This window comes from Dictyostelium purpureum, assembly GCF_000190715.1.
Source record: "Dictyostelium purpureum unplaced genomic scaffold DICPUscaffold_388, whole genome shotgun sequence".
NCBI lineage: Eukaryota > Evosea > Eumycetozoa > Dictyosteliales > Dictyosteliaceae > Dictyostelium > Dictyostelium purpureum.
Genome location: NW_003519724.1, coordinates 1 through 14536, shown reverse-complemented (window position 1 = coordinate 14536; position 14536 = coordinate 1). Strand labels below are relative to the sequence as shown.

The 14536-nt window shown below is 21.6% G+C and overlaps 8 protein-coding genes across 8 annotated transcripts; 2 read left to right on the top strand and 6 right to left on the bottom strand.

Moving 5' to 3' along the window:
* Window positions 1-561: 561 nt before the first annotated feature.
* DICPUDRAFT_157807 (uncharacterized protein) lies at window positions 562-1058 on the bottom strand (the record flags this gene model as incomplete). The annotated part of the gene is made up of 3 exons (XM_003292965.1): window positions 562-654; window positions 771-854; window positions 1038-1058. The coding sequence occupies 3 exons, from the start codon at window positions 1056-1058 to the stop codon at window positions 562-564; spliced, it is 198 nt and encodes a 65-aa protein (XP_003293013.1).
* An 895-nt stretch (window positions 1059-1953) lies between these two features.
* Window positions 1954-3334, top strand: DICPUDRAFT_157806 (uncharacterized protein; the record flags this gene model as incomplete). Its single annotated transcript, XM_003292972.1, has 3 exons — window positions 1954-2683; window positions 2760-3103; window positions 3185-3334. 3 exons carry the CDS (start codon window positions 1954-1956, stop codon window positions 3332-3334), a joined length of 1224 nt encoding a protein of 407 aa, XP_003293020.1.
* Window positions 3335-3631: 297 nt separating this feature from the next.
* Window positions 3632-3976, bottom strand: DICPUDRAFT_157805 (uncharacterized protein; the record flags this gene model as incomplete). The annotated part of the gene is made up of 2 exons (XM_003292964.1): window positions 3632-3882; window positions 3964-3976. 2 exons carry the CDS (start codon window positions 3974-3976, stop codon window positions 3632-3634), a joined length of 264 nt encoding a protein of 87 aa, XP_003293012.1.
* Window positions 3977-5014: 1038 nt separating this feature from the next.
* DICPUDRAFT_41415 (uncharacterized protein) lies at window positions 5015-5266 on the top strand (the record flags this gene model as incomplete). Its single annotated transcript, XM_003292971.1, has 1 exon — window positions 5015-5266. A coding segment is annotated over one exon (252 nt), but the record flags the coding sequence as incomplete, so codon positions are not given.
* Window positions 5267-5484: 218 nt separating this feature from the next.
* DICPUDRAFT_157803 (uncharacterized protein) lies at window positions 5485-5814 on the bottom strand (the record flags this gene model as incomplete). The annotated part of the gene is made up of 2 exons (XM_003292963.1): window positions 5485-5738; window positions 5802-5814. The coding sequence occupies 2 exons, from the start codon at window positions 5812-5814 to the stop codon at window positions 5485-5487; spliced, it is 267 nt and encodes an 88-aa protein (XP_003293011.1).
* A 431-nt stretch (window positions 5815-6245) lies between these two features.
* On the bottom strand, window positions 6246-10062 carry DICPUDRAFT_157802 (uncharacterized protein; the record flags this gene model as incomplete). Its single annotated transcript, XM_003292962.1, has 3 exons — window positions 6246-6262; window positions 6549-9829; window positions 9923-10062. 3 exons carry the CDS (start codon window positions 10060-10062, stop codon window positions 6246-6248), a joined length of 3438 nt encoding a protein of 1145 aa, XP_003293010.1.
* A 354-nt stretch (window positions 10063-10416) lies between these two features.
* Window positions 10417-12031, bottom strand: DICPUDRAFT_83606 (uncharacterized protein; the record flags this gene model as incomplete). Its single annotated transcript, XM_003292961.1, has 2 exons — window positions 10417-11350; window positions 11421-12031. 2 exons carry the CDS (start codon window positions 12029-12031, stop codon window positions 10417-10419), a joined length of 1545 nt encoding a protein of 514 aa, XP_003293009.1.
* A 786-nt stretch (window positions 12032-12817) lies between these two features.
* DICPUDRAFT_83605 (uncharacterized protein) lies at window positions 12818-14536 on the bottom strand (the record flags this gene model as incomplete). The annotated part of the gene is made up of 2 exons (XM_003292960.1): window positions 12818-12987; window positions 13175-14536. Coding segments are annotated over 2 exons (1532 nt in total), but the record flags the coding sequence as incomplete, so codon positions are not given.

Sequence of the window (14536 nt, the reverse complement as noted above, 5' to 3'; positions counted from 1 at the left end):
GTCGCTAATTAGAATTTTGGTTTTGATTATTTTCTTTTAAAAAAATTGAAATAAATATTTTAAAATATTGGATATGATTATTTGAAAATTATTATTATTATTAGAAATTAAAAATTAAAAATATCTTCTGATTGTGTGTAATTAAATAAAAATAAATTGTTGATTTGTTTTAATGTTATATTAAATATTGAATAAATAAAGTGATTATGTAAAATACAAATAAATAAATATGGTTTAAAATATGAAAGAATGTGTGAGAAAAAAAATAAAAAAAAGTTTTTTAAATTATTTTAAAAAAAAATAAAAATAAAATAAAATTAAAAAAAATAAAAATAAAAAAAAATTAAATTTATTTTTTTTATAAATGAAAATAATAAATGTGTATATTAGAGCTGAAATAAATAGAATTATATAAAAAAGAATAGATATAAAAAACTCTACAAATTGTTTTTTTGGGGGTTTGAACTTTTTAAAAAATTTTTTTTATTTTTTTACATGTAATATCTTTATAATATTATAATTTTTTTTTTTTGGGGTTTTTTTTTTATTATTATTTTATATTTATTCTTTGATTGGTTTTTCTGATGGTTGTTTGACTTCTTTGGCATCACTTTGGCCTTTGGCCCAATCGGCTGAATCAAAATATTTCTTTTCCTATATAAAATAAAATTTGAATGATTAATACAATTTATTCCATCTCGATTACTTTTTTTCTTTTTTTATAATCTATGAAATTTCAATAATTGAATATTGATATAATTACTACTAACCTTCTTTTGTAAAAGTTGAACTGATGGTTTTGGTAATCTACCATATTTTTCAAAAAATTTTTGTTCTTCTTCAGTCATTGGTGGCTATTTTAGAAAAAAATAAAAAAAGAAGTTAGTGAAAGTTTATATAATTTGTATTTGTATTGATGTGGTTATTATAAACTATTAGTTATCTTATTTTTTATATTAATATAAAGTTGTTACAACTGTAGCACTAGATAGGATAACTAATATAACTATAAATAAATTTTACTATTTGAGACATACTTTAGTATCTGGGTTTGACATTTTAATCTATTTATATATATATGTTTGAATTATGTATGATTGGGTTATAATTTGTAAAATATGATATGTTTTATTTCGAAGTTTATTTATGAATTCGAAATATTATATTTGTTTATATTTTGTTTATTTTTTTTAATTAATAAATGGTTGAATTTGAAGTAAAAAAAAATTTTAAAAAAATTTTAAAAATTTTGTTTTATAAAAAAAATTTTAAAAAAAAATAAAAAAAAAATTTATTTTTTTTTTATTTTTTTTTTATTTTATTTTTTTTTATGTTTTTATTATTTTTTTTATTTGAAAGCTTTAAAAAGAAGAAATAGAAAAACTAAAAAAAAAAATAAAGAGAGATTGAGGGTGAAAAAAAAAATAATCTATATTTAAAATTGTTTATGTGTAAAAAAAAAAAAAAGTAAAATTAAAATAATATGTAAAAACACACAAAAAATAATTAATTATTTATTCAAATTCAAATTATTTTTATTTTAATTTTGGTATTTATCCAACATATATAATTTAAAAAAAAATAAATTTAAAAAATAATATTAAAATTAAAAAAAATTTAAAAAAAATTAAAAACATAAATATTAAAAAAAAAAAAAAAAAAAGTGGTTATTTTGGTTATTTATTGTATACAAAAACACCCACACTCATACACACACCTTAATATTCATATATATAAATATATACATAAATATATATTTACATATACACACACATATTCCTACATTATATAATAATAATAATATTTATTTATTTCTCAAACAAAAAAAAAGAAATATAGAAATAATTATCCTGTAAAATTTTTGTATTTATATTTAAAATCATAATAAAATTTAAAATATCATAAAATATCACAATAAATCATAATATATCATAATAAATAAACATAATAATAATGGATACAATATCATCAGCACCACCTCCATCATCAGAATCTACACTAAATAGTATAATTACTTCGTCTTTAAATCCAATACAGACAACATCAGATAGTAGTAATGGTAATATTAAAGTTATAGATAGCAGTAATAGCATAGATGATTTAACGTCAACATCAATAACCTGCAATACAACTACAGATACCATAACAAAAACAACAACAACAACAACAACAACTGGCAAAACAATAGAAGAGACTATCATTAAAACTGAAGAAAATATTACAATAAAAACAAAATGGAACGGTAAAGAATATAAAGTATTAATTAATAAAAGCAGTACAGTGTTCGAGTTAAAGAGACAGTTAGAAACAATGACAAATGTATTATCAAAAAGACAAAAAATATTGGGGTTATCAAAAGGTAAACAACCAACTGATGATATGGTAATTGGGACATTATCAATTCAAGACGGCCACAGTGTGATTATGATGGGTACTCCAGAATCAAATATTATTGCAGAAACACCAAAGGATATAGATGACGAAGTATTTAATGATTTCGAATTTGATTATATCCCGGACTCTGATGAAATCTCTCACATTGAAAAGAACAAAATTCAATTAAATGAAATGAAGTTGAGATGTGGTGACATCTCTTTAATTAATGAACCAAGACCAAATAAAAAGCTTTTAGTTTTAGATTTAGACCATACAATTTTAGACTTCAAAGATCAAGATGTGGAAAGTAAGTGTAATCTTATCATAAAGCTTTAATAGTTATGCATATATTAACATTGTAATAAATATTATATTATTCATAGATATGAAAAGACCTCATTTAGAAGAGTTTTTAGTTCAGTCATATCAAAACTATGACATTGGTATTTGGTCACAAACAAGTTGGAAATGGATTGAAATTAAATTAACAGAGTTGGGATTATTGACAAATCCAAAATTCAAAATATGTTTTGTAATGGATCAAACTTTAATGTTTAAAGTAACATCCTATCGTAATGTTAATGGTAAAGAAAGAACTAAAATCAAACATCAAGTTAAAGCTTTAGAAATCATTTGGACTCATAAACACCTTGGAAAATTTTTTACCTCAAAAAACACTCTTCATGTTGATGATTTAAGTAAAAATTTTGCAATGAACCCAAAAAATGTAAGTTATTTTCAAAACCAAAACCTTTTACTGTTATATAAACTCATTTTAATAATATTAAATTATTTCTCTTTATTACAGGGAGTTCATGTACCACCATTCAAAATTAAAGACGCAAAAAAGTATGGTGATAGTGTGCTTTTTCATTTAACAAAGTATTTGAATAATATTTCAAGTGAAGAGGATTTCACCAAAATTGATCATAAAGAATGGATTAGAAAGATTCTCTAGATCTTTTCTTTTGTAAAATTTGCAAATTATATAGCTTAAAAAAAACAAAAAAAAAATAAAAACATCTTTTTTTTTCTAAGCTCACATTTTCTTTATTTATAGATTATGAGATAATCAAAGAGCCCAACAATTATTTCTATTTTATTTTTTATTATATTTTCTCATTTTATTTATATTTTATAGAGTAATAAATAAAAACAAATTAATTGTTTTTATAAAACAATTTAAAAATTTACAAATTTATTTTAATTTATTTATTTATTTACAATTTTTTGATATATAGCTTAATATTTATTTTTAATAGCATCCCAAGTTTCCACCGCTTCCAATTAGACCATCAACAAGATTGCCCACAGTTCCAGCAACAGACCCAACTAAAACACCTGTGGTATTTAAAACACCACCAACCAAGTGTGGGACAGTCCCGTTATTATCACAGCCACTACCACATTGTATACTATTTGAACCTAATACCAATGAATGGTTTAATGATGATTGTGATGAATTTAAATTTTTGTTTGATTTGATACTTAATGAAACAAGTGAACCTATAGAATAAATATTTATAGAAATATTAGTTAATGAACATATATTTTAATTTTATTGATTTTTTATAGTTTTTATTTTACCTAATATTGTCATTTTATTTTGTTTATAGTTGTTTTTTTAATAAATTGAGTTTTTATTTATTAATGATGAATAATATAAAAATCTATTTATACTTTTTTTTTTTTCTATTTTTTATTTCTTAATTAAAATTTTATAAAATAAACCCATTTTTTTTATAACTACCTTTCCTTTTTTAAACATACACTAACGAAATGATTGTTAGTGTAATTTTATAATAATCATTTTTATATTATAATTATTATTATAATTCTTCCTATTCTTTATTATTTTGAATTTTATTACCTATAAATTCTTTGTATGTGTGTGTGCACTCGTATTTAAACACACAACACACATTCACCCAAATATATAAAATTTGTAAAAAAATTAAATATGTAAAAAATTAATTTTTTATTAATTCTAATTAAATTTGTATTCTAAAATAAAATTATATTATTCAATGATTTTCTATACTATTTAAATGATATCTTTTTAATATAGTGTAACGTTTAAATATAGAAAAGAAATAATGATTTTATTTTTTATATATCTATAGTATTTGCTCCAATCATAAATTTGTATTAAAAGTGTATAGTTAACAATATTTACTTAAAATTCTTCCTTTTTTATTAAAAAATATCACATAATCACATAATAAAAATGTCATGTGTATGCACCGGTGTTCATGTGTGTGTTATTTTTTCTTTTTTTTTCAAAATATCAAAAAGAACCCCCACCATAATGAATACAATTTAATAAAAGTAAATGATTATATTTTGAATGATATAGCTCAAATAAGTAAAGTATTAATGCAAGAAAAAAAATTCAATAAATAATTAAAAAAAAAACTAATTGTAGATTTAATTAAGTTTCTTTTAATTACAAATTGTTTAAGAAAAAAAAAATATAAATATTAAAAAATTTAAATTTATTTATTTCATTCAATTAAAAAATAAAATTAATTCTTATAATTAAATAAAAATTTTAAAATGACAATATTAAGTATAGTATTAAGATTACAATATATTTATCTCCTTTAAATAAATATAAATTCTAACAAAAAATCAAAATATAGGTACAATTTCGTCAATTGGTAATGTTAGGTCAATTAGTAAATCATCCAATACTATTGCCGTGTCAGCATTAACAGCACAAACATCAAGTAATAGTATACAGTGTGGTTGTGGAACAAGTGGTGGCAAATTGTTAGTTGGGGATATTTTTATTTACACTGGTGCATTTATTGGCTCTTTTATGGTTAGTTTTGGTTCTTTGATTAACAACATCGCAGGAAGTAGCCGAGGGGGATGCGGCTGTAACTAAATTACAAATTTTATTGGTCGAAATGTTTCTATAAATATATTATATAAAATATAAAATATAAAAATAATAAATAAAATAATATTAGAATTAATAAATATTATATAAACTTTTTTATCTTGAAATATTTTAATAAATAAATCAATATTTAATATAAATTTTATTATTTTTTTAATATTTTTTTTTAATAAATAAAGGAATAAAAGATCTATAAAACATAATTAATTACAACCATAGTTTCCTCCATCTCCAATTAGGCCATTTACAAGACCTCCTACTGTGTTTCCGACTGTATTAACTAAATCACCAGTGGTTAATAAAACACCACCTACCAAATGAGGAACTATGCCAATTGGACCACACCCACTTCCACATTGTATTTTGTTTGATGATTGTAATGATTTCGATATTGAAAATGAAGAGGAAGAATTTGTTTTATAAATAAAACTAAGGTTACTCATTGAAGAAACTGAACCTATAAAAATAATAATTAATAAAAAAAATATAATTATTTTTATTTATTATAATTAATATTTACCAATTAATGTCATTTTATTAGTATATAAATTTTTTTTTGATGGAACGAAAAAGAATGAAATTATAAAAAGTATTAAATATATTTTTTTTTTTAATTTTGTTTTTTTTTTTCTTAATTTATATAATAATTTTTTATTTGATTATTATAATAAAATCTATAAATTTTCTATATATACTTTTTTAAAATCAATAGAAAATAAATATGGTTTAGCAGTTAAAAATAGAACATACAAAAATGGTACAACTTTTTTATTGGAACAAATATAAAAAATTGGTTAAGTTGTTTTTAATTTTAAGAAGCTTAATTTAGTTATAAAAGAAAACTACAAATTTAACCTTGTGTAATATAATTACAATATTATTGAGGTTTATATTTAAATAATTTTTTTTTTAATTATTATAATTTTTTAATTTTTGAAGTGGGTGTAAGAGTTTTTTGGGGAGTTTAAGAATTCATAATATCTATTATCAAAAAAAATAAACTACAACTTTATTAAATTAAAAAAGTGGATTAAACAGTTTTAGAATTTAATTATGTGTTGTAAATATAAAAATTTGTTTTTTTTAAAAAATAAAGAAAATATAAAAAAAATCAAGGCAAAAAAAAGTGTTTGTTAAAATTAAAAATATAGTTACATATTTGCGTTGCAATATTTGTAACAATAACTGTAATATTATTTTTATTATAGATATTTTTTAAAAGCTTGTTGCATTATCCCTAAACAGATACTTTCAGTTGACCCTTTACTTTTTAATATTAGTTGATTTTCTTTTCTTTTGATATAGCATTTTTTAAAATCTTTATCGGTCACTGGATACTTAAGATAAAGGATATCATCTTTTTCTAAGTTTTTGGCACCACTACTATTAGTATTATTATGAAGAGTTATTGTTTTATCTATTTCATCTCCTTCTTTCCAATTAATATTAAAAATAATACCTGTTCCTTCAAAACTATCTGAATAAAATGGATATTTTTCACAATATTTATTAAATAAATGTTCGTTATTTTGCATTTGGTTTTTAATTATTGAAATTAATTGGCTAGCTATTAGCTTTGGAAATTTATAATGTATATAGTTAACATATTCACTAGTTAACACCATTGAATTATTTATAATTTGGTTGGTAGTTGATGTTGTGGAAGTTGATTCATCAGTTTCGGAATCATATTTATAAATAATATTTTTATTACTAAAATTAATTATTTTGATTTGAAATTCATTATTATTTTCAATTATATTATCTATATTATTTATATTTATATTATTTATATTATTATCCATATTATTATTTATATTGGTGGCTGTTAAACTTTCTTCTTGTGTTTTTAATTGATTAAAAATTGATGAATAGTTATAATTTTCATTTTTATTTGAAAATTTAATTGTATTGAATAATAAATCTAATTGTGGAATTGTTGTTTTGATATACCTGATAAAGTTTTCAGTTTGGTCTCTATCATTGAAATCGACTTTAACAATATGTAGTTTCTTTAAATGGGGGGAAAATTTTTGTTGGGAAATTTTTTTTTTTGTAATTTCTGGGAATCTTGATGTTATAAATACTGTAAAACCTAGATCTAAAAGATAAAAAGCAATTTGAAAACCTAAACCTGTTCTTCCTCCAAGTACTAATGAATATTTAAATGGTGCAATTGATCTCACATTACCCACATATGTGTTTTTTAAATTATAAAAACCTGAACATCTATTTCCTTCAGGAGAGCAAAATTTTTTGTGATTACCATCAAAAAATCGGTGTCTTCTACAAGCTTTACATTCGATTAAAGTTTTTGTTAAAATATCAAATTTTTCCTTAAAAGATATTTCAAATAATTCTGGATTTTCCAATAAATAATATGGATCATCAGAAACTGCTTTACATCCGAAAGTTTCATTTAAAAAATCTTTCATTTGGGCGATACTAAGGCCTTCTTTTTGCCGCTGCTCATCATAAAAATCATAGGAATCAATCGCTACGTAAGATGAATTTCTTTCTTGGACATATTCTTTAATTTTGCTAAATGTAAAGAAGCCTCTTTTTAAATATTTGGCTACTCGGTATCTTTCGGGTTGGTTGAAAATTTGACCTCCGATATTGTACCTTTTATTGTATGAGTCAATTGATTCTCTATGCATAAACACATTGGACCCATCATAAAACACCATAGCACAATTCATATCGAATGAAGAAAGTAAATGATCCACGGATTTGTATATTTTGGTGATAAATTGAATTTTTCTTTGTGGGTAAGTTCTGAAGAATGTTAATGCATTTCGTGTTCGAACATATAAAAATGAATTTTCAAAAAGCGGGTTGGCTTCTCTATAATTTGATTTAATATTTTCAATAGATTGATAAATTTTCATTTTGGCACTATTTAAATCTTGGCCTATAAACCATATATCCACATCGCTACCAAGGGTGGGTGAATTTTGACCAAAGAATCTATCAACAAGTAATTCTTTTAAACGGGAGCTTTCAAAAACAAATTCCATAAATTTTCTTACTAAAAGCACCGGCATTTTTGATTTGTATAAATATCGCTCGATTGTTTTATAATGGATGAATTCTTTTTTAATTGCGATCGGTAGTGTATCGAGACATGCAGAAATGGAGCCACCTGAAACTATTACTCTAGTTTCATCAGTTTCTTCACCCCAGTCAAAATTTTTGAATAAACCGCTGCTAAAGACACCAAAGCACAGCTTAAACAACTCTAATGAGGGCGAGATTGAATAGTTCCCATTTTTAGGTGGACGGTAGAAATCATAGTCTTTTAAAGAATCACTCCCATATTTGAATTCTTCTGGGTTGTTTCCGAAATCACTTTTGAATATGTTCTTGTTGCAATATAAATCTGGTTTTAAATAAAAACTATGGTTGAAAACCTCTTGGTCATAAACTTTAATGATTTCGTTACTATTGTAAGGGTTATTATTATTATTATTATTATTGTTTTTTTGATGAAGAAAAAAGTTTATCGTTTTTATGTTTATATTATTTTCAATTGAAATTATTTGTGCTGAGTATTGCAGTTGATAGCTATAAAAATTATATTTTCTTATTTCTATTTCAACACTTTGATCTATAAATTTTAAATAATCACTAATGTCACTATTTATTGAATAATATTTATCTTTGTTATTGATTCTTTTATAAAATGAATGAATTGATTTAATATGCTCCCTATTATTGATTTTTGTTAAAAGATTTTTATAAATTTCTTTTATTTCTTTTATATCTGATTTTTTATTTCCAACTAAATAATTTAAATGTGAAAATATATAAATTGATAATAATTTGAAAATTTTATTGTTATTGTTATTGCTAATTAAATATTCATCAATTTTTTGATTTATTAAACCACTATCTATATATTTGAAATTATTTAATAATCTAGAAAAAAAATTAGATGGGCCAGTAACTCCTTTTGGATATAAAAAAAGCAAAAGATATAATTCCTTATAACCTTTATACAAATATGCTTCAATTAGATGATCGCTTATGTTTTTTAATTTAAAAGGTTGAGTTTCTTTGATGACTGTGACACTACTGCTATTTTCACTGTTGCTATTATTTTTGTCAATATTACTACAATTATTATTACCATTATTATTATCAGTATTGTTATAATAATTTTTAGAATTACAATTAACACTATTGTTTATATTATTAACTACATAGTCTATTTTTGCTATATCATCATTGGCTGTTTTAATTTTCTTTTTATCATTTCCATTTAAACTGTCATATGTTTTTTTTCTTTTTAAATAATTTACTATTGAACATGATTTGTAATTTTCTTTATGATGAACAATTTCTTTATTGTCAACTACTTTTTTATATTTTACACATGGATGGGGTATTAAGTGTAAACTGATTGGTTTATCCAATAAAGTTAATTTAGAAAACTCCTTTATAATGAGTTTTTTGATATTTTTTTTTGAAAAGTATTCCAAGTATCTAATGTTTATTATTGAATTTTTTCTCAATGTTCCTTCAGGAGGATTAATAACAACTAGTCTATATTTGTATAAAAAATCATTTACAATACTATTTCAGAGTTAATATTTGAGTATTCTATGGATAATTATAAAGCTTTAGTTTAATACATACACTGATTTTATTGTTTTATTTTTTGAATATTCCAAATCTTCGATTTGAACCACTATGTTCAACTCTCTATAATTAAGTTCAATATATTCATAAAAAAAAATTGAAAGTGCTTCATTTTTTATTAATTTTAATTTCTCCATTATTATATTTGTGAAGAGGTTAAAAAAAAATAAAAAAAAGATCTTGAAAAAAAATAAAAAAATAAAAATGAAAAAAAATTTTAATTAAAATTTTTAAAAAAAAATTAATTTCAAGGAAATCTTTATTTACTTTAAAAAAAAAAATGGTATTCTTTTTTTAGCCATTATTCCAGTTACTATTGACTGTATTTTAAAAAAATATTTCAGATTCTTGTTTTATTTTTTATTTTATAACCAAGAGAAAAGAAATGATACAAACAGATAAAAAAATTTGCATAATTATGAAAAAAAGAAATTAAGTTTTAAAAAATTAATATTAAAATTAATTAATATTATGATTTTTATTTTTGTATTTTAGCTAAATATAATTTTAATTGATTTTGGTACATCTTTTAAATATTTTTTAGTATATTGTTTTGATATTTTTAAAATTTCTAAATTACAGGGTAATAATTGTGCGCTTAAAGGATAGTTAAAATTTTTACCAAATTCTAATTGTCGAATGTTTGAATTTGAAATGGAACCTTTTTCTATTGGTTGGTTGAATGCATCACCAAATTTGAGTGTGGTTATAGATGATGCGATGATACCACATTTTATAGGTTGGTTAAATATATCACCAGTATCTAGGCTTGTGATATGGTCAGGAATTGAAGAAATTGAATTTAGGTTATTAAAATCTTCTCTAAATTTGAGGGTTTTAATTGTTTTAGGTATGCTTGGAATAACTTTTGATACTTCTAATGTTTTAACCCAGTTTGGAACGTTATCTAAATCTTTAAAGTAATATCCAACTGAAACTGTATGAAGAGTTTGAGGGAATACATGACTAACTATTTTTTGAAATGAGCATGGTGAGAATCTTATGCTTTCCAATTGGTTTGGTATAATACCCATTTTATCGATGGCCCAATAAAAACTATTACCTAAATTCAAATACTTTAAACTTTGAGGTAGTACTCCACGTTCTATAAGTTGAGAATAGTGAAAACCAAGCTCTAAGTGCTCTATATTTGGGGGGAGTGATCCTATAAACATTGGTTGGTTAAATTTAGATACAAAAATTAAATTCTTTAAAGAGTTGGGTAACAGTGATCTTTTGGTGTTTTCGCAATAAATTGGACAATTAAATGCAAATAATTTTAACTTTTCTAAAGAATCTGGAAGTATTGATTGATAGCTTGTGCCCTCTTCTACTAATGAATGATCCCAACATACTCCTAATGTTAAAGATTTTAAATTTCTAGGTAATACTTTTCTTGATAATGGTTTATTAAATGAATGACCTCTATACAACAAATAATATATTAATATAAACTAATCATTAAAATAAAAAATTAATGGGTGGCTATACTTACAACTCTAATGATGTAACTGAAAAGGGGATACTATTAACTTGAATGTTTTTATTAAAACCATAACCTAGAGTTAAATTTAAAATACCATTTGGAATACTTTGATTTGGTATTAGTTCTTGATTAAACATATGTCCCAATGTTAATGTTTTAACAGAACTTGGAATCATTCCTTTAACCAACAGTTTATCGAAACAATGACCGAAACAAATCTCTATTACTGAATTGGGAACTCTAAACTCTTTAATAGTATGGTTAAATTGATACCCGAATGTAATTGCTTTAATTGTTGGACTTAATAATAAGTTTCTTGGTATCTTTTCGTTAAAATCTTGATCGAATGTTAAATTTGATATGTATTCCCTCATTGGGTGATAGTAAAACTCTTTTAATGAACTAATTTTACACTTGTCGTTTTCTTCTAATAATCTTACATGTTTAAATATTTCTTTAACAATAACTAGATTATGAAAGATTTTAAAAAACACAGTCTCTTGATTTGATAAAGTTCTTAATTTTTTTATTATTACATTTGAACTATTCGAGTTCTTATTGTTAAGAATAGCTGAGTTATTATTAATAGTATTTGTAATTGTTATTGTGGAAACTGACATTTTTATTATTAAAATTTTTTTATTTTTTTATTTTTTTATTAAACTTTTTTTAAAAAAACATATGTATCTATAAAAATTATAAAAAAAAGAATTTAATTTATATTTATATTAAAAAAAAAAAAAATAGTTAGATAAAAAAAGTAAAAAAAAAAAAAAATATTAAAACAATATTTTTATCTATTATTTATATTATTTTCGAATATATTTATTATCACTATTTCTAAATTAGTATGGCTTACTTCTTTATATGTAATTGTGGGGTGGTTTTATTATCGCAAAAAATATTTTTTGGGAATGCGTAGGTGTGTGGTGTTTTGGGAAGTGGGTTTTATTTTTATTTTTATTTTTATTTAATTTTATTTAAAGTTATTAATTTCAAATATTGGAAGAATATAATAATATTTCTTTATTTATAAATAATTATTTATATGATTGAAAAAAAAAAAAAAAGGGTTGTTTAGAATGGGCAATCATTTTAAAAATATCTTTTTTGAAAAAAAAAAAAATAAAAAAAAATAAAAATAAAAAATAAAAATAAAATTAAAAAATTAAAAATAAATTTTTTAAAAATAATAAATTTTTTTGATCCATTTAGTAAAAAAACTAAACAACAAAATTAAATCATCGGTTTTTAATTTCAAAAAAAAATACAACAAATAAAATTGAAAACAAAAAAAAAACTCTACAGATTGCAAAAAACATAAATTAAAGAAATAATCCCATTTTTAATAAATTTTTTAAATATTATTAAACATAAATTAAAGAAATAATCCACCTTTAATTATTTCAATAATTAATTTTTATATTATTGTTATTCTTATTATTCTTATTACCATTATTGTTATTGTTATTACCAATGTTTATATTTAATTTATAATCATTATTTAGAGTTAGATTTGTCAAAGACGATGGCAAAATATCGGACGTCAACTGCTGGGAAAAAAACTTTCCAAACTCTGGTTATTTATTAAACAAAATGAAAATAAAATAAAAAAAAGCAAGAAAAGAAAAGAAAAGAAAAGAAAAGAAAAGAAAAGAAAAGAAAAGAAAAGAAATAAATATTAATAAATTATTTTATTTTATTTTATTTTATTTTATTTTAAAATTTTAAATAATAAATGTTATCATATGTTTTATATTTACCTAAATGAGTAATTGTATTTGGAAAAATATTATTATTAATATTAATATTATTATTATTGTTGTTGTTATTATTATTACTATTATTATTGGATAATAATTGTTGATTAAACATATGAGAAAAAGAGAGTGATTTTAAATTGCATGGTAATACATCTTTATCGATTGGTTTGTTAAATTTAAACGAAAATCTAATAGAGGCCAATGAGTCGGGGAATAAACCTTTAGAAATCTCTTGATTAAAACTGTAACCCAAATCAACATGTTTTATATGGTTTGGAATAGATCCTATTGGTATTGGGTCATTGAAATTCTTTTCAAAAGATAGTTTTTCAATTGATTTTGGAATTGATAAAAGATTTATATTATTATTATTTTTATTTTTATTATTATTATATATACAATTGTTATTATTATTTACAAAATTATTTACATCTTGATCATCATCAGTTGGATTAATTAAACCTGAACCAACTTTTAAATGTTTTAAATTTAAAGGAAGATTATTACAATTGATAACTTGAGAGAAATCATTTTTGAATGATAAATAAGAAACTGATGAAGGAATTGAACCATTTAAAATTGGTTGGTTGTAAAATGAACCAAATTTTAATGTTTTTAAATGATCTGAATGGATTGGTAATGAGCCAACTTCTAATTGTTTGTTGAAGAACTTTCCAAAACGTATATAGGCTAAACTTGATGGCATACTATCGATTTGTATAGCTTGATTGAATCTTTCACCAAATTTTAACTTTTTTAGTTGTGGAGGTAGTGAACCCTTTTGAAGTGGTTTGTTAAAGCTGAAAGAGAATTGAATAGATTGAACATTCTTTGGAATTGCATTGACTGGTATGTCTTCGTTAAAAAAATATCCAAATGAAATATTTGTTAAATAAGATCTATATTTGAAATTGGCTAATGATTTTAAATCTTTGAATTCATAATTTAAATATAAATTGAAAAGTACAACATGTGAGAATATCTCTTTTCTTAAAACAATGTTTCTCCAGACTTTAAAGAATAGAATTTCATCATTACTTTGTTCTATTTCTTGACTATTATTTGTACTATTTACATCAACACCAAATATAAAATTATTATTATCGTTATTATTATTATTATTATTATTATTAGTATTATTATTATTATTAATATTTGTACTTTTAATTAATGGTGATGATAATGGTGTTGATTTTTGAAAATTATTTTGATTAATTTTAGCTTTTTCATGTTGTTGCTCTTTTAATGGTGATAGTAATGATGTCGATGAAGATGATAGTAACAATGGTGATGATAATAATGTTGTTGATGAAGATGATGAGTTTAATGATGGTGATGGTGATGAACAAATTTGATATGATT